The 17,700-nt window shown below is 33.6% G+C and overlaps 7 protein-coding genes across 7 annotated transcripts; 3 read left to right on the top strand and 4 right to left on the bottom strand.

The window, feature by feature from the left end:
• Window positions 1-1,501: 1,501 nt before the first annotated feature.
• Window positions 1,502-6,406, bottom strand: RO3G_05353 (uncharacterized protein; the record flags this gene model as incomplete). The annotated part of the gene is made up of 2 exons (XM_067659943.1): window positions 1,502-4,899; window positions 5,068-6,406. The coding sequence occupies 2 exons, from the start codon at window positions 6,404-6,406 to the stop codon at window positions 1,502-1,504; spliced, it is 4,737 nt and encodes a 1,578-aa protein (XP_067516044.1).
• A 1,819-nt stretch (window positions 6,407-8,225) lies between these two features.
• Window positions 8,226-9,012, bottom strand: RO3G_05352 (uncharacterized protein; the record flags this gene model as incomplete). The annotated part of the gene is made up of 2 exons (XM_067659942.1): window positions 8,226-8,278; window positions 8,373-9,012. 2 exons carry the CDS (start codon window positions 9,010-9,012, stop codon window positions 8,226-8,228), a joined length of 693 nt encoding a protein of 230 aa, XP_067516043.1.
• Window positions 9,013-11,158: 2,146 nt separating this feature from the next.
• RO3G_05351 (uncharacterized protein) lies at window positions 11,159-11,560 on the bottom strand (the record flags this gene model as incomplete). Its single annotated transcript, XM_067659941.1, has 2 exons — window positions 11,159-11,481; window positions 11,518-11,560. 2 exons carry the CDS (start codon window positions 11,558-11,560, stop codon window positions 11,159-11,161), a joined length of 366 nt encoding a protein of 121 aa, XP_067516042.1.
• Window positions 11,561-12,231: 671 nt separating this feature from the next.
• On the top strand, window positions 12,232-12,666 carry RO3G_05350 (uncharacterized protein; the record flags this gene model as incomplete). Its single annotated transcript, XM_067659940.1, has 1 exon — window positions 12,232-12,666. The coding sequence occupies one exon, from the start codon at window positions 12,232-12,234 to the stop codon at window positions 12,664-12,666; it is 435 nt and encodes a 144-aa protein (XP_067516041.1).
• An 887-nt stretch (window positions 12,667-13,553) lies between these two features.
• Window positions 13,554-14,386, bottom strand: RO3G_05349 (uncharacterized protein; the record flags this gene model as incomplete). The annotated part of the gene is made up of 4 exons (XM_067659939.1): window positions 13,554-13,864; window positions 13,920-14,027; window positions 14,096-14,167; window positions 14,221-14,386. 4 exons carry the CDS (start codon window positions 14,384-14,386, stop codon window positions 13,554-13,556), a joined length of 657 nt encoding a protein of 218 aa, XP_067516040.1.
• Window positions 14,387-15,521: 1,135 nt separating this feature from the next.
• RO3G_05348 (uncharacterized protein) lies at window positions 15,522-15,910 on the top strand (the record flags this gene model as incomplete). The annotated part of the gene is made up of 5 exons (XM_067659938.1): window positions 15,522-15,617; window positions 15,709-15,739; window positions 15,776-15,791; window positions 15,822-15,853; window positions 15,894-15,910. 5 exons carry the CDS (start codon window positions 15,522-15,524, stop codon window positions 15,908-15,910), a joined length of 192 nt encoding a protein of 63 aa, XP_067516039.1.
• A 613-nt stretch (window positions 15,911-16,523) lies between these two features.
• On the top strand, window positions 16,524-16,985 carry RO3G_05347 (uncharacterized protein; the record flags this gene model as incomplete). Its single annotated transcript, XM_067659937.1, has 1 exon — window positions 16,524-16,985. The coding sequence occupies one exon, from the start codon at window positions 16,524-16,526 to the stop codon at window positions 16,983-16,985; it is 462 nt and encodes a 153-aa protein (XP_067516038.1).
• Window positions 16,986-17,700: the final 715 nt, after the last annotated feature.

Here is a 17,700-nt window from a genome sequence, read left to right as displayed (position 1 = left end):
AAAGGAATCTAATATGATCCTAAATAATATGTTGACATAGCTTGGAATCATTTATAACATTATTCCCAACACAGATCAATAAAAGACCTTGATTAGATTTTTATATTAAGCTTTATTCATATTAACTTCACATAGTCAAATAATATGACATGGTTGTAATATAGTTTATTGATGATATGAGCATGTTGAATAAGGAATGACAATTTCTTACCGGATCATCATTAATCATGAAAACATTTATCCTAACTGAGATATTATTATTAGCCGTAATATCCAATCACGGAACTAGAGGATTTTATATTCATCCGTACTGTCTCCTTAAATAGTCCTACATCCAGAGCTATCTGAAACCATCCCAATAGCATAATTGACAATACAAGCTAGGAACAGGCTAAACTAATAATTAGAAATAGTAATCATCTATTCTGTCGAGTTGATCATAAATCTGTCCTAATTCTTTATCCGTATCATGTCTATAAATACTCTCACTTTTTACATTTAGAATTATTTTGAATATTCAATCTTAGTTATCTAAACTTAATAAAGAGATACCAAGTTCTAACAGTATTTCTTTATCTTTGTTGTTATACTACTTTTACCTAAAACCCCCCTATCCTAAACAGTAATTTACATTGTGCAACTTCGGTTCCTCAATTATTAATTTTATAAACTAAGACGTAGAGTGACGTCACAAAATAAGAATATATGATGAAAGTTTTAATATTTAAATTCGTTATTAAATTAAATATAGATTATGGAAGAAAATAAAGCATGTTAAAAATACAAAATTAAGATATTAAATTATAATTTGTAATTAATAATTTTTTTGTAAATAATTTTGTATCTATAATCAATGTTAATTTGTTTTTATTTATTATACTACTGTTTTAATCGTAAGATTAAATAAAAAAATTAAACAAAAAAACAATAGCAGCAATATAAAATTAAAATCCTTCTTTATTGCAGATTTCTTTATATTGCAAAAGAGCCCCGTTTAATGGATAAAAAGTTGGCATCTATTTATATTCTTTGTGAGCGTAGATATAAAAGATATAGACTCGGCAACAATGTCGTGCTGAAGAACCAATGATTAAGCTAAAGCTTGTCGATGTTCTAATATATGCATCTGAAGTTGAACAATAGAAATAATAACCAGTCAATTAACTTTGATCTAATTACTTTTGGGGTTGACAATTGATTAGACTCGCTAGGATGACAAATACTGATCTTATTGTTCTAAATTTGGAAAAGTGTGGAATTGTTCAATCATAGTTTAATCTTTGTGTATCGTTATTTATTTTAATACAACTGATATCTTATAGAAAATAACTATGTTTACAACATTATCCTCCCCCAGACTTGACAATAGTCAGGTCGGCATTCATGCAGATACTAAATGTTATTTTCTTATTGGTTAATTTATGTATCTTGATGCTCAGCAAGTTTATGAAGTCAGCGGCCGCTCTGCTACATGAACTTTTTTTTTTTTTTTTTTTTTTTTTTAGTTTCTATTGTTTCTTATTCTTTTACTTTTTCTAAGGACTGTGCTATCTTGTACCATGTCCTTTCTTTTATGGTTCTTGTTTTCTTCAGTCACATTAGGTCTAGCAGAAGTCTTTTTAGTGTAATCTTTTTCATTAGCTATCATCTTTTGCTTTCGTGCTTGCTCTAATTCCTTCAACTCTTTTCTCTTAAGCCAATATTTATCAATGGGTACTGTGCTGGAGAAGGATGATGCTTTTTCCCACGTATTCTCTCTTTCACCATAACCAGCCCATTTTACAAGGTATTCTCTTTGTCCTGGACCGCCTCTGTGATCTCTAATATCCTCAACTTCATAGTATGTATCTTCTATAGCTGTTTCGTCAATAGAGACTATCTTGAGTTCTGATGGGACATATTCACGATGTAACAGTTCATTTTGCTCATCTTTTAAGACATAGGAACCACCTTGAGTTTTTCGAACGACAATGTAAGGCCCTTCATAAAGAGGTGACAGCTTACTAGTCCGTCCTGGTAATCTAACCATAACTGCAGTATCCTTCGGAAGATCTATGATCATATTTTTGTCATTGAACCTCTTGCTTGCTTCCTCTATGATCTTCTGTGTTCTTTCACGAATGGCAGGAAACACAATCTGGTACATGCGATCAGTTCTCTCAATTAGCTCTTGTTCTGTAACAGGTCTATTAGGAATCTTATCAGCTATACTCTGATCACCGTAATCCTCAAAGCTATTAAGTCTTCGAGCAAACATCAAGGAAAATGGAGCACTCTTTGAACGGTGTCTTATTTTATAATTCGACGCTAGTTGGACAATTGGTAATACATCATCCCAATCATTGCTGTTAGAATTAACCATTTTTCTTATAGTGTTTAATGTCGTCTTTACAGCGCTCTCGCTCACGCCATTACCTCGACTGTGAAAGGCTGTACTGTATCTGCGATCTATTCCTAGGTGCTTGGATAATGAGTGCATGAGGCTATTCTTAAACTCTCTGCCGTTATCACTTTGAATGATTTTAGGTATGCCATAGTCACCAAAGATTTTTATTAATTCTTTTGCTACAGTGTCACTTTGTTTATTTTTTAGTGGACGCAGTATGATGTACCTGGTACATACATCTATCATCACAAGGACATAGACATTTTCATTTGCCGTAACAGGTAAAGGTCCTAAAAGATCAATTCCAATATGGTCAAATGGTAGATATGCAAGAATATTCTTTAAAGGATGATAACCTTTCTTGCTTATATTGTGTCTCTGGCATTCAATACATGATTTGATTGTCTCAGTAGCATCTTTATAAATATTATTCCAATGAAGTCCTTGTGAATGTAACTGCTCCACAATACTCGTACTACCGAAGTGTCCGAAGGTATGAGCATCTTCAAGTAGACGTGCTCTCTTCTCAGGTGGAGGAGTCATATAGTCAGTTGTGGGATTATTAGCAAACTTTTTATTTTTTATTTTCACAGCTAGCACATTTAGTTTCTTGTCCTGACTATAGATCAAGTTGTGTCTCTTTGCTGTAGAGTTTGTCTGTCTTTTAACTTTTATTTTATTTTGATTTTTATTTTTAATTTCCTTTTTTTCTTTTTTATTTTCTTTTTGCGAAGCATCACCCCCTCCCAGCATGAACTCATTATTCAAGCAAGGTTCATAAAGTCTAGAGAGTAAGTCTGGTAATTGATTGAGAATTCCTTGTATGTGAATTACATCAAAGTTGAAATCTAGTAAAGTTTCTAACCAGCCTATCATCATAGGGTTTGCTTGTTCTTGGGTATGTAAATACATTAAAGCCTTATGGTCAGTACGTAATTCAAATTTATTTCCCCATAAAAACTCACGATATTTTTCTAGTGCAAACACTACCGCGTACAGTTCACGTTTAGTTGTATTCCACTTACGTTGAGAGGGTGACAAAGATTTGGATGCAAATGCAATGTGTAAAGTTCTATTCAGCTCATCTCTTTGGGTCAATACTGCACCAACACCATATTGTGAGGCATCAGTAGCCACGTAGAATTTCTTTGACAAGTCTGGAGTGTGCAACAGTGTCTTTGACTTTAGAATCTCTTTTAAAGCAATGAATGCATCAGTGTGTTCTTGGGTCCAGTTGTTTTGTACATCAGGATCATTACGAAGTCTGTCGATAGGTGCAGCTACACGAGAGATTAAAGGTATAAAGTCTCTCATATATGATACAATACCCATTAATCGCATCACTTCTTTTTTATTGCGTGGTATAGGCCAACTATCGATGTTTGTTAGGCGGCGTGGATCTACTTTGATGATACCACCACTCTCAACTACAAATCCTAAAAGATAAATTGATCGTTGATACCAACTGCACTTCTTTACATTGATTTTTAGGTTGACGGAAGTTAATCGTTCAATCACCTTTTTTACGTTTGAAGCATGATTATCAGCTGTTCCTTTGATTACACAGTCATCAACATAGGTTTCAATGAAATCCATATCCGCGAAGAGTATTTTCATCACTTTACAGAATATTGCAGTAACTGTCTTTAGACCGAAACAACATCCTTGAAAGGTATATGTTCGATTCTTAAATTGGAAGGAGAGTTTGTGTTGATCTTTAGGGGCTACAAGGAAACTATTGTATGCGTTTTTCAAGTCAATCTTAGTGAACACTTCACCACCAGCTAAGTTGTCAAATATGCTTCTTATTTTTGGAACAGGATAAACGACATCAGGGATTAGTTTGTTGATACCACGAACATCTAAACATACTCTGTGGCTCGTTATCTCATTGTTCTCATCTTTCTTTGGTACCATTAATAAAGGACTATTAAAGGATGTGTTAGCGCGGTTCTCTTTAATGATACCTGCTTTTAACCATTCATTTATTTGCTCTTCTAATTCAGGCATTTGTCGGTGAGCAATCGGATATTGTCTCTTAAAGGACTTTGCTCCCTTTTCCATTGGTAATTCTACTACAGATTCTGGTACTGTGCAGAAAGATCCAGCAGGAATATTTTGATTGTCATCAATTGCATTCTGGATATAAGCTATGAATTGCTTTTGTTGATCTTCGGTACCATAGGGTGAGTTGTTAGGTTCAATCTCATTATTGGCATCAAAATTCATATTAAGAAATTGTGCGTCTTCCTTTAATCTATTTGAATAATCATCTTCATTACCTGGGTACTTGTATGCTACTCCAGTAAGACCGATATTCATCTTTCCAAGAACATCAGTTCCAAGCAAGACATCAAATTCTTGTGTCATTGTCTCATTAAAATTTACAACTTCAAAAGAATGTTTAAAAGAGATGTTATTCATATAAGTTAAAGTGAGAGGATCGGTTTGTCCAATTCGTTTACAATTATTATCTGAAGACAAAAAATTTAAAGAACCATTTACAGAATTCACTTTGTCAATATTCAATTTATTATTCAAACAAATTTTTGATATGCAAGTGATATCACTGCCAGTGTCAATCTTGCCAATTAATTTCTTGCCCTCTATTAATATAGGAGTCAAAAGTTTAAAAGGATTAGTATCTTCATCTTCAGTTATTTTATTTCATAATGCCTTACAGTCATATGCATGATTTTCAGCTTCTGTCATATCATGATCATCGTCATTTTCATCATTTGTAGTACGAACAATGGCATAGATTGACTTGTCCGAATCTCTTGGTTTCTTTGGGTCGACATGAAGTTTTCTTTTAAAGTCTGCATATTCTTGGCATTGATGGCCATGGGACCAACTTCTACCACAATAGCGGCAGGGTTTACTAGTGCTTGCCTTTTGAGGAAAATTTTTGTTGCCATAATATTTATTTTTTACGGTCGACGCAGCATCATTTTTTTTGTTCGTTTTACTAAAGCAATCATCTTCATTGTGATTTGCATTTGAACCACCATGTCTTGAGCAAAAGAAAGCACCAGACGAACCATGACCTTTGTTTCTTTTTGGAATACTAAAAGGACCAGCATTTGTGTGAATTCTTTTACTACCACTGGCGATATTGGCGTAGGATGAGCTGGTGTATGTCCTTGGATCATCACCTAATAAATTTCTTGCTATTTCAGCAGCTCTCTCTACAGTCCATGGTACGTTCTTATTTTCTTTTAGAACAAAAGCTGTCTTACACTTCTCTAGAACAGGTTCAGAGAATGATGCTTTAAATCTAGCAGCCACCATTGGATCATTTTTATTCGCCCCAGCCTCAATACAAGTGCTTAAAAAACGGGTCATATACGAAGAGATAGATTCATGTTTATTCATGGTCATTGTAAATAGACGATGCATCGCATCTGTTCTAGCATTGTCAGTCAGGAATTTGTTCGTAAAGACAATTCTAGCTGAGGTCCATGTATCACACCTTTTCAGATCCTTTTCGACCCAGTCATCGTGGTCAAAAGCCAACGAAACAGGGAGATACCGGCGCCAAACCTCCTGTATGTCCAAAGCAGCAGAATAAATCACCTTTTCAAAGGACCGCAAAAAGTGTTCGACAGATTCATAACATTTCTCACCAGGAAATGGGATATCAGGCCAAGAGGTAAGCTGGAATTTTGGAATGTCATTTTGTGTCAACCGCAAACCAATTTCCTTCTTGACAGGAGTAGACGTAAGGGGAACCAGTTTCCCAGAGAGAGCAAGCAACTGTGCACCATATTTTCTCATTTTGTTGAAAGCCAAGTCTGCTTGTTCTTCTTCACCAGCCATTATATGTTTTTGATACAGTCGGGCAGATTCTTCCTTTTTATACCTTAGGAGCTTTGAAACTTCAGCATCAATGTCATCATGATCAGAGGTAATTTCATGCGCATTGGCATTTATTTTTGGGATTACTTCAGAGCCATCACCAGAAAGAGAAGGGTCTTGACTAGCTTGTTCGATCTCCATATCAGATGGATCTTGTTCCATGGGTCGATTGTCTTGTTTAGGGCTTTCCATAGCAGTTTACCAGGGTAAGAACCAGAAGGATGATTAATTTTAAAAAATGTTTTAATCGTAAGATTAAATAAAAAAATTAAACAAAAAAACAATAGCAGCAATATAAAATTAAAATCCTTCTTTATTGCAGATTTCTTTATATTGCAAAAGAGCCCCGTTTAATGGATAAAAAGTTGGCATCTATTTATATTCTTTGTGAGCGTAGATATAAAAGATATAGACTCGGCAACAATGTCGTGCTGAAGAACCAATGATTAAGCTAAAGCTTGTCGATGTTCTAATATATGCATCTGAAGTTGAACAATAGAAATAATAACCAGTCAATTAACTTTGATCTAATTACTTTTGGGGTTGACAATTGATTAGACTCGCTAGGATGACAAATACTGATCTTATTGTTCTAAATTTGGAAAAGTGTGGAATTGTTCAATCATAGTTTAATCTTTGTGTATCGTTATTATTTTAATACAACTGATATCTTATAGAAAATAACTATGTTTACAACAACTACTATAAATAAAATATTAATTAGAAAATGAATATTTTATAATTTTTTTTTCTTCTAAAAAATTATCTAAAAAAAGCATGACTAAGTTATTTAGTAACTTAATCATAGAAATTATATGTAACGTGACTCGTAGTTTGTATTTAATGAGCTCTCTCTCCTGTCTTCACTCAATAAAGAGGTTCAAGAGTCTCATCGATTGTCAAGTTTCCCTTTTATTTTACATTACTTTCAATCGTTTACAAACTACATTATTAAGTCTCTTGGTTTCAAAACGATTAGTTTTTACTCACGGAAGTAACCACGAAAAGGTGGAGACTGTCTACTTCCAAAAAGTTCCCCTCGATTCCTAGTCATAAGCTTTGGTACTGCTGGAGTATAAAGACCTATCAAGGGACGACGCAGCATTCAGAATTCTCGCCACATATAATAACCCCCCAGATTCTTTTGCAACATGTTTTGGTACTGCTGAAGTATGAAGTCCTAAGGAGAACGCAGCATCCAGGATTCTCGCAGACTATGACGAAGAACAAGAAGAAGGAATGATGTATCCATCATTCATAACTCGATATGAAAACAGTATTAATAAGCTACATGTAAAATATATCCAATAGATAGGCTACAGGTTGATTCGGATAATCTTCATCAAGGATAAGATGCTGCGTAATTGCACGGTTAAACCATATTAAATCCAGGAACTAAATCACAGTCAGCCGCAGTCAATCGTATACGAGTATTTTTAATGAAGTTGTTTTGTCAAGCCAGAGAGGAGAGAGAGAGAAAGAACCGGACAGGAACTAAGAAGCTTGGATAGACAACTACAAGAGGACAAGAGAAGGTGGCGTTAAGGGCTGAAGGTGTGAACTGCAAATAGGACTTACGATAGTTGATAAGAACGAGACAAAGATAAGTAAAGACAGGAATAGACGGACAGTCTAATAGAGAGAATAATACTTGATAATTGACTGATGTTTATTTAATAAAGGATTATGGGTGTTTATACTATTATGAGGAATGTAATTTAATAAAAGAATTAACTCGACTTATTAAGCTCTCAACTAAAGAATGTTAAGGGATTCTAATATTATGTACGGGTCTATAATTAATCCTGACAGTATTCTATGACAAATACAACAATGAGAGAACACGTAACCCTTATCTATTTGTCATCAGCTATATCATACTCATTAATTATTAATCCATGACATGAAATATTGTCAGTGTATGAAAAGTATAAATAGAGTACAATTTTCTTATTAAATAAAACAATCTCTTTATCGAGTCTCATCCTCTCTTGTTCCTTTTTATTCTTGGATAAATCAGGAACCATTTTTCCACTATGTGCATTATTTTATTAATATCTTGTATGACCGCCTTTCGCAGCAAATACAGCTCTACAACGATCAGGCATACTATCTATGTATCTCCTACAGTCTGCTGCTGTAAAAATAGACCATTCTTTTTCAACACGATTCCATAATTCATGCACACATTTTGCCTTAGTATCATAGGCACTTAACTTGAACTTAAGGTGGTGCCAGATGTGCTCTATTGGGTTTAGATCTGGACTTTGTGAAGACCAGTTGAAGGTATGATCGCACTTGAAGTTATTGTCCTTGAACCATTGCCTAGCTAGTTTAGCCGTGTGTTTAGGATCGTTATCCAGCTGAAAATAGATGTCCTGAGGATGGTAACCGTAGTACTCAAGGCTGTCCAGAAGAGTTGTACCAAGTATTTCGACGTAATCAGAAGCCTTCATTGTGCCTTCACTAATCCAGCATGCATAACCAGGTCCGTTATAGGTAATACAACCCCATATCATAATGCTACCGTCCCCTCCTTTAACTGTTAAGTCGAGATGATGGGGTTGAAGTTTATCATCTGGTCGACTCCAATAGTACTTGCAACCATCTGAGCCATAAACATTAACTTTTGTTTCGTCACTGAATACCATGCGTCTCCAGTCGTCGCTTGGCCAGCTTTTATGCTCTTCCGCCCATGCTAGTCGTCTTGCTTTCTGAACCTTAGTCAATAAAGGCTTTTTTACCTTTATCTTAGCATGGAAGTTCATGCTTTTCATAATATTTGTTGTATCCACACAACTAATAAAGTGAACATTCATGGATAAACTTGGATACTACAGAATTATAGTCTAACCAGATCTCTATTAATAAACGTGAGAATTCTGCAATAGCCAATCTTGCCCTGTTGTCCTACCAGCGTTCTAAAAGACTATATCGGAACCTGATTACAACAACGGCAGTTCAATCCTATTCTATAATTATCGTTAGATCAATAGTTTAATTACTTCATTGTCCCTTGATTCGTCAAGTAGACAGCGGCTATTGATTATCCACTATCCTTCCTTATATTCCATATCATTCTTTTAACCGATCAATTGAAATAGCGGTAAAGACCCAGACATTCAAAAAGTATAAATACCCTCAATATTTTTTATTAATAAAGTCATATATAATCTTTAGTTTCACAAATATCGTCTTTTTGTAGTTTTTATCTTCTATTTCATATTTGGCAAAACATTTTTTTTTGTGGTTTTTGTCTTCTATTTCATATTTGGCAAAACAATATTAATGGTGCCTGAGTAACTAATAGTGTGGCCAGTACATACTAGATACTTATGAACAGCCTTTGCAGTCTTGAGGGTACCATTAACAATCTGCTTACGTATATAAGACTTGGTAATAACTGTTTAGGATAGGGGGTTTTAGGTAAAAGTAGTATAACAACAAAGGTAAAGAAATACTGTTAGAACTTGGTATCTGAGATATTTGCAGATAAAAATTTGAGAATTAAAAGGAGATAGTACTTGAAAACTAGTGAATGAGTCTCTATGTAACCTCTTTATTAGACTTCAAGACGAGAGAGAGAACCCATTTAATCAAACTACGCCTTTATATAGGAAATAAAATTATTCAGGGACCGAAGTGAGTTCAAGGTCAATTTTAGTATTGAACTTGAATAATGAGAAATGTTTTAGTTTCATTGAAATTTTGAAAATAATAATATAGTTATAGTTATTAAAAACTAATTAATTTTCAAAAGAACAAATTTTATAAAAAAATGCTCCAATTTTAGAAATTTTGTAAAAAGTTGAAATAATAATAGTCTTAAATATATAATGGATTATAGTTAATTGTTTTATTTTAACAATTTTATATATTTTAAGATTATTAAAAACCATTTTAAATTAAGTATAGATCAGAAAAAGTTACATTTTAAAAAATTGCATATGTTTTGTTTTGAAGTTTACATTTTGAAAAAAAAATAAAAATTAAATAATATATAAGATATTAGTAATACTAATTATTATATTAAACAAAAACGATTCTCAATACAGTAGCGGACAAAACTGGTGCACAAAACTTTTTTTAGCTTTTAACCACTATTACTTGCTCACGATAATTGCGATAGTCATGAAACTATATTAGAAGGAAGATATACTGGCCATTGTAATTTATGTGTATTCTTAGCATGACATTGCTAAAACTGAGCGAGGAACATGCTTTTTATTTATAAAATTTTATATTTTCTAAAAACCGCAAAAGTGTCTAAAATCTAAGACTTTGTATAATCATCTCATCTCTTGATATCATCGAATATTCTTCTTGGCATATGCTAGTGGTATACGTGTATATCACTTTCAGTAAAAGAGCCCAACTCTTTAACTATTCTTTTCCAAAGATAATCTACCCTTTTTGGTCCAGTGTCGTATCGTCATAGCTTTGCCTTCAATTGCCACCGAGTATGCTTAAGAAGAATTAGGCCGGGATTAGTTGCAACTAACGCCTTAGCACAGAAGCCCTGTTATCAAATATTGAGTTTGTGGCATGCCTTGGCTTGTGCTTTGTGTCATTGTCATGCTGAAACGAGAGATTACGATATCTTAGACCACTATACCCTAGGCTTTTGCGGCATGTAGTAAGCGAAATACATGTGTATACCTATGACTTTATTACAGCATCGTATACTTGACGCAAACATCCTGGTCCTCAATATCTAATACAGCCTAAAGATGTAACAGAGCAACCAACATGCTTCATTGTTTGATCACCGTAAAAAGATCGCTAAGGTTGCTCGACTTACTTTCAATATTAGTGTATACTATCTGCACTCATAACATTCATGTTTTTTTCATTGCTAAATATGATGGGCTTCCAGCCCTCCATAGTATGTGATGGTTTGTCGTGATACCACTTTCATCGCTTTTTCCGGCTTATACAGCTAATGAAAATCTTCGATTCCTTAGTTCCAGACTCAAAACCTAGCTTCCTACAGTGCCTTCTGACTGACAGTTTGCTAATACTGTATCCTAAGGACCTCAAAAAGAGCTGAGCATCAGAATCTGTGCGTAAAGGTCCTTGTCGAAACTTTAGGCGGATGATTGCATTAGTTATTTTGCTGACTACGACCGGTCGACCACCACGGTCACAAGCCTTGATGTTCTTTTCTTCCTTTCTTATCCTGTTGATTGTCCATTTGGAGATTCTTGCTACCCTAAAAAGATCCGCTGCCGTACGAACTAAGTGTATTCGAAATCTCAGAGCTTTGTTTTTACAGTTGCTTATTTTCTTAATCATATAAGGCAAGTACTTTGCCATGGTGAATAGGGTGAAAACAAAAGGGAGAATTCAATGGGAAATACAAAATAAGCATTGGTTTATAAACTTTTTAAGAGATACTAAAGCTCACTAATATACTGTGAAATCTGAAAGCAAACGGGAGAGATATGAGGAAAATTGAAGGAAGGCTAGACAAGTACTATACAGTGGCCGTCAAAATTGGTCGCATGTTTTCATATTTTGCCTATACAGACTACCTTCTACTTCATTTCTTGGCGTATTACAATAATATATACATCATTCGAAAGAGCAAACTCTGGATAATCATATGGTAACACAGACATTACCGTAGACCCAATATACTGGTAATAATGGGCCCTCAAAGTCCGACGGTACATGCGACCAATTTTGACGGCATTTATAAATAACATAATATAGTCACAAAAATGTGGCTTAATAATAAATTTTTTATATTTTTTTCCTCTCTTTCTTCTTTCATCGTAATATCATTTACATGTAAGTGTTTTTTTGTTAAATTGCAGCACGCCATTAAGACATTATACCATTGCAGATCCGACATGCGTGCAATTTCAAATGACAAAGTAAACAGCATCTACTCATTGCTGAGATCCAAGAAGTCAAACAGCAAAGTAGCGAAACAAGTTGGCGTTAGTCGTACCACTGTTCAGAAGTACCGCTCATCTCTTAAGATGAGTGGAAATGTTAATGAAGCTGGTCGGCCATCTCTAATTAGTCAACGCATGGTGAACTACATCCGGAGATTAGTCACCTTAGGAAGAAAAAATAATGCTGTAGAGATCCAAAAAGCTCTAAAAGAAGAATTTGGGATATCTTTAAGTGATAGTACAGTGCGCCGCGTTCTTAAAAAAGCTGGCTTTATAGCATTTGTCAAGCCTCAAAAACCTTTGCTACGTAGCCAAAACATCATGAAACGCCTTCAGTGGGCCAAATCGCACCAACATCGGACTGTGGACGACTGGAAACGAGTCATATTCTCAGATGAGACTAAAGTAAATCGTTTTGCATCCGATGGAAAGGCCTATGCATGGAAACTACCTCATGAGGAATTGAACTCGCGACATGTACAGCAAACCGTCAAGCATGGGGGTGTTGTAGAACAGTAACTGATTGTAGTTGACATTAATAAATATAAGTCTTAATACAAGATCATAATTAAAATAAAATAAAATACAAGTTTATTTAAATAAGATCATATAATCAATTCCAATTAAACATGTTCTTTTAGAATATGTATTGTATTCATGAGAGTTCTTTGATAAGAAGAAGTATCAACTAAAATAACCAAGTCCAATCTAATGTCAGGAATATTGCTAATCTTTCACATAATTGAAATAACGCGTAAAATAACGTTATTCAATTCAGTGAGGAATTCCCAGAATAAAAGATAATCTATGACAGACATACAAAAGAACAAATGAAAAGTTTTCATAATCATAATTATAGATAACACTTGCTAAAGTACCTGAATATTAGAAGAACGATAACAATAGAAGATATCAAGCCACTCACTCAATAAGATATAAATACCTGCCTTCAATTAGAGTAATTTTTACTTCAACTTAAACTGAAATAAAGATCAGTCTCAAAAAGTGCCCAAACTGTTTCTTGATCTTTGTTTTTACCTTTTCCTTTATTATTTAAACCATTATACAACATACCACTCCTGCCTTGGCCACCCAGTCTCTCGAACAGACTATGAAGTCTCTGATTTCTGAGAACCAGGCTCTCAAGGAAAAAAATGCTGCCTTGGAGCAAAAAGTTTCGGACGTGAACGATAGGCTCGATCGTATGGAAGAAACTGAGATATTTGGTACTTATAATATGAAAACAGTAGGAAGTCAATAGCTAACAACTACTATTTATTAAGTAAGAAAAAGGGGAGGATCTAATAATTTAGAATGAACCCTGGATTATATCGTCTGACTATTAATTGTATAGTCTGACGTAGGATGGACTGAGATCAATAATAAAATAATAAATAAAGACATCATTAATGACCAAACACGACACCATTCTCGTTTAAACGATAAAGTCGATGACAACCCTTACATACAGAATATTGTGTGACGCCCTCGTAGCATCTTTTCAATAATTCTGAGCTGGACAAGAGAGTGGTGGCCTTAACAGGAAATCGATACTTCATGTTGGTAAAAAGAAGAACCACGTTCATACATTCCATTAATAATTCAGTTTGATCATCAGTCAAAAATTTTGTTTTGAACAAAATCACAAAAAAGAACAGGTACAATGAAAGTGGTTCATCAAGGGGTGGAAAGCTTCTATTAGTGTACATTGGTGTTTCTACAATAAACAAGTTTCAGTGTTTTTTTTTTCGGCAAAAGAAAATAAGAATTACCATCAACATTTTCATTGAATTGATCTTCATAATCATCATCAAGGTCAAGATCAACGTTGTCGAAATCAATTGCTTCACCATTGTCATCTATTTCCTCTAAATTCGTACCTAATGAATTGAAATGAGTAACGCATTATGTTGCTGTATTTCAACAGCTAATAAAAATTTATATCTACTGGAATCAACTTCCATGGCTTCAGTAATTTGACTTTCAGATTGGCCAAACATCGTCAACATGTCATCAGTTACTATTTAAGAAGTCTTAGGATACATTGATTACAACTAAAAGTAACATTCATACCGTGTTGGCCATGTAAATGGTGAACAGGGTACGTTGAGTAAATTGTCGAGTACTGTCGAGTTACTTCATGGCGTTCAAAAGTTGATTTTTTTACAATATCATAGCCATTAGCCTTGATGGCACAAACTTCAGGGCAAACACAAATGTAAAGATTTTTGTTAGGCATTATAATAGAAAACGAGCAAGCTTTTGAAATAAGAAAAAAAAAATACAGCAAGAAAAATTTCAAAGCACAAAAAAGTAACCCTGACTTTAAAATATATTAATATGAAATTTTGCCTAAGAAAATAACTTAACAAAAAAAAAAAAAAAAAAAAAAAAAAACTGAATTTAAAGTCCTAAGTGAGAGAATTTTTTTAACATCAGTCACTTTTACCTCCTTAACATGCTTACCCTTGACGTAAAAAATAAACTTTTGTTTTTTATAGATAATAATTTTTTTCAAAGTTATAAATCAAATCTATATATAACTGTGATATTCAAGGCCCATTTACGATACAAAATTTATATTTTTGAGTGCTTTATCAACTTTTAAAAAAAGCGGTCTTAAAATTAGCAATATTAAGCTCTTAATATTCGAGTAATATTCGCAATTATGTGCAGTGCACTACAAATAATCGTGCAAATTTGTTAACAGATATATTATCAATCTTGCGAAAGAGCTTAGAATCGTGTGACATCGGGTAACTGATTGTTGATCGCACTACCTCCTGTCTCTGCCACAAATCGTTTAAACCGTCGTTAATCTTTTGGTTAAGAGATGTTGCAAGATTTGTGGCAGAGACAGGAGACTGCTGGTACATTTATTCGTTAACTGATCTCGCAAGACGCAACTTCCATCAGTTATGTTATGGCTCCTGTTTATTATCCCTTTGATATCTAATGGTGCTCGGCAGCCAATGATACTTTTCAAATCAATGCTTTATTTGTCTTTTTGGTCTTTTATAAACCACTCATATTGCTTTATATACAGGTTTTATTGACCACTCATATTGCTTTATATACTTCTTTATAGACCACTCATATAGCTTATATACTTCTTTATTGACCATTCATATTGCAATAAATATTGCTTTATATATACAAAAAAATAGGGATTTGTTTTATAAAAATAGCTTTTTTTTTATTTAAATAAAATAATAATAATATACAGTATTTCTTTGCTCGTAGCGTTTTAAAAGCTTACTTGACTTACCTAATGCCATCAAAATAGCATCATCTAATCTAAAAAAACATCGATTAATCTCGTGGAACTCAAAAAGTTCTCATAAGAAGAAGAAAAAAAAAAGCCAAGCTCAAGGATGCAAAGACACAAGGATTCAAGGAATTGGGCACTCAAAGCAAAAGAAGAAAAGACATCAGTACTCAAGAACCAAAGCAAAGGCGAGAAAGAAATAGTAAAAGGCCAAAGCAAAGTAGCACGTATCTATAATAATTATTAGCTATTGAGTATACGTAGTAGAAGTAATAGTACCTTTCTTTAAATAGGCCAGAAGACTAGCTAAACTTATACCAACAAGTAAAAAAAGTAGCACGTATCTATAATAACTATTAGTTATTGAGTATGCGTAGTAAAATTAATAATACCTTGCTTTAGATAGCCCAGGACAACTAGCTAAGTTTAAAGCAACAAGTAAAAAAAAGAAACAGCACGCATCTATAATAACTATTAGTTATGAAGGATATTTAGTAAAAGTAATAGTACCTTGCTTTAGATGAACCAGGAAAAAGAAAAAAAGAAAAAAAAAAACGTCATCCAAGCTTATACCAACAAGTAAAAGAAGAAGAAAAGGTAGTCCTTAGAAAGAGACTTTATAAAGACCATTTAAACCACAAAAAAAGCAGGCAATACGATTTTACTAAAGTAAAAGTACCATTAGAACAGAAATAGAATATATATAATATTAAGAACTTACCTTTTAGAAAGAATGTTTTTTTTTTAAAAAAAAAGAAAAAAAAAGGAAAAAAAAGGAAAAAAAAGGAAAAAAAAGGAAAAAAAAAGTACTTTTTTTATAGCCTCATTTTACCAGTGTTACGATTACCTACTATCGATTAAAAACAAGTTTTTTTTAAATATGGTTTAACTATTGAAACACTCAGAGAGGGTATTCATAAACAGTTTAAAATCTTTTTTATTATTATTATTCAAATGTAATATCTTTAACTGTAAAGGCTTTTTTCTTTTCCTTTCTTTGCTTTTCTTTTTTTTTTTGTAAAACAAATAAAGTACTACCTTGCTTTTGTATACATCTTCAATTTATTTTGTACTCTTGTTTTTTCTTCCTTAAAGTTTATCTTAAAAAATGTCTCGTCGCGTCGCCACCCCCATCAGTGTCCCCAGCAATGCTCCCAAAAGGGCAAGAATTTCTATGAGCATTGCTGGATCATCATCCACTGTTGTTCCTGCTTCTGCTCCCGCTTCTGTTGTTCCTGTTCCTGCTCCCGCTCCCACCTCTGCTTCTGCTCCTGTTCCCGCTTCTGCTCTTGCTCCTGCTCCTGCTTCTGCTTCTGTTCCTGTTGCAGGCTTCAGTAGCTTTACAACTCCTCGCTTGGAGAGCTCTGTTGGTGCTGAAGCCATCCGAGCAGCCTCTGGTTTCGCACCAGATATAATGGCTGCTCAGATACAGCAATTGACACAATTGCTACAGCAACAGCAACAGCAACAGCAGCAGCGAGCTTCAGAAGCTGAGGTCGACCATGTTATAGGTAGACATAATAAAATAATAAATTATGCTATAAACCAAACATCTCCAACACTAGCATAGTTGAATCATAAAGATCTGACGATGAATTATATCATAAAGAGTAATGAATGTCTTGCATATATAATACCAACTTGTTATAGTAATGAGTCTTTGCATAATCTCTTTTATGATCCAATGTATTAAGTTGCATTGAGACTATGTATGTCAGAATAGAATATTGTTTTTCTTGCATAGTAACTTTATTGATCTAAACGAATGATTGAGAAATAATCCTATCGATAATCCGATTGGTGCCTTAATAGCTCCTGTTGTCTCCATTATTAGGTTTCAGTCTTTCTGCACTTATTTAGTAACCGAGTTTACTCAAACCCAATAACCATTCAGGAACAAAATACAAGTGCCGTCTTAAACAACGATTCCATGGATGACTATTTATAAATGCAACACTAGTAGCTTAGAACAACGATTTATAATATAATTATACAAGATAAGATTCCATGGAACAAGATATGATGACAATGCCCCAATCCATAATGAAACATCAAGAAAGAACCAATTGATTTAACTCAATCGTCCCCATGAATTATCATTCAAAAGAATGACGATCAATTATTATAAGAAAGATAAAACCATTATTATTAAAGTTAAAATTCAAATATAATATTTTAAATTAATTAATATAATTCTATTTATTTTTAACAATTATGATATTTTATATATTATCCCAAAAACATTTTGATGGTAATATTAGATTTTGATAAACATATTTTGATTT

Source organism: Rhizopus delemar, genomic scaffold (assembly GCF_000149305.1).
Source record: "Rhizopus delemar RA 99-880 supercont3.3 genomic scaffold, whole genome shotgun sequence".
NCBI classification, from domain to species: Eukaryota; Fungi; Mucoromycota; class Mucoromycetes; order Mucorales; family Rhizopodaceae; genus Rhizopus; species Rhizopus delemar.
This window is presented reverse-complemented; position numbering and strand designations above follow the sequence as displayed.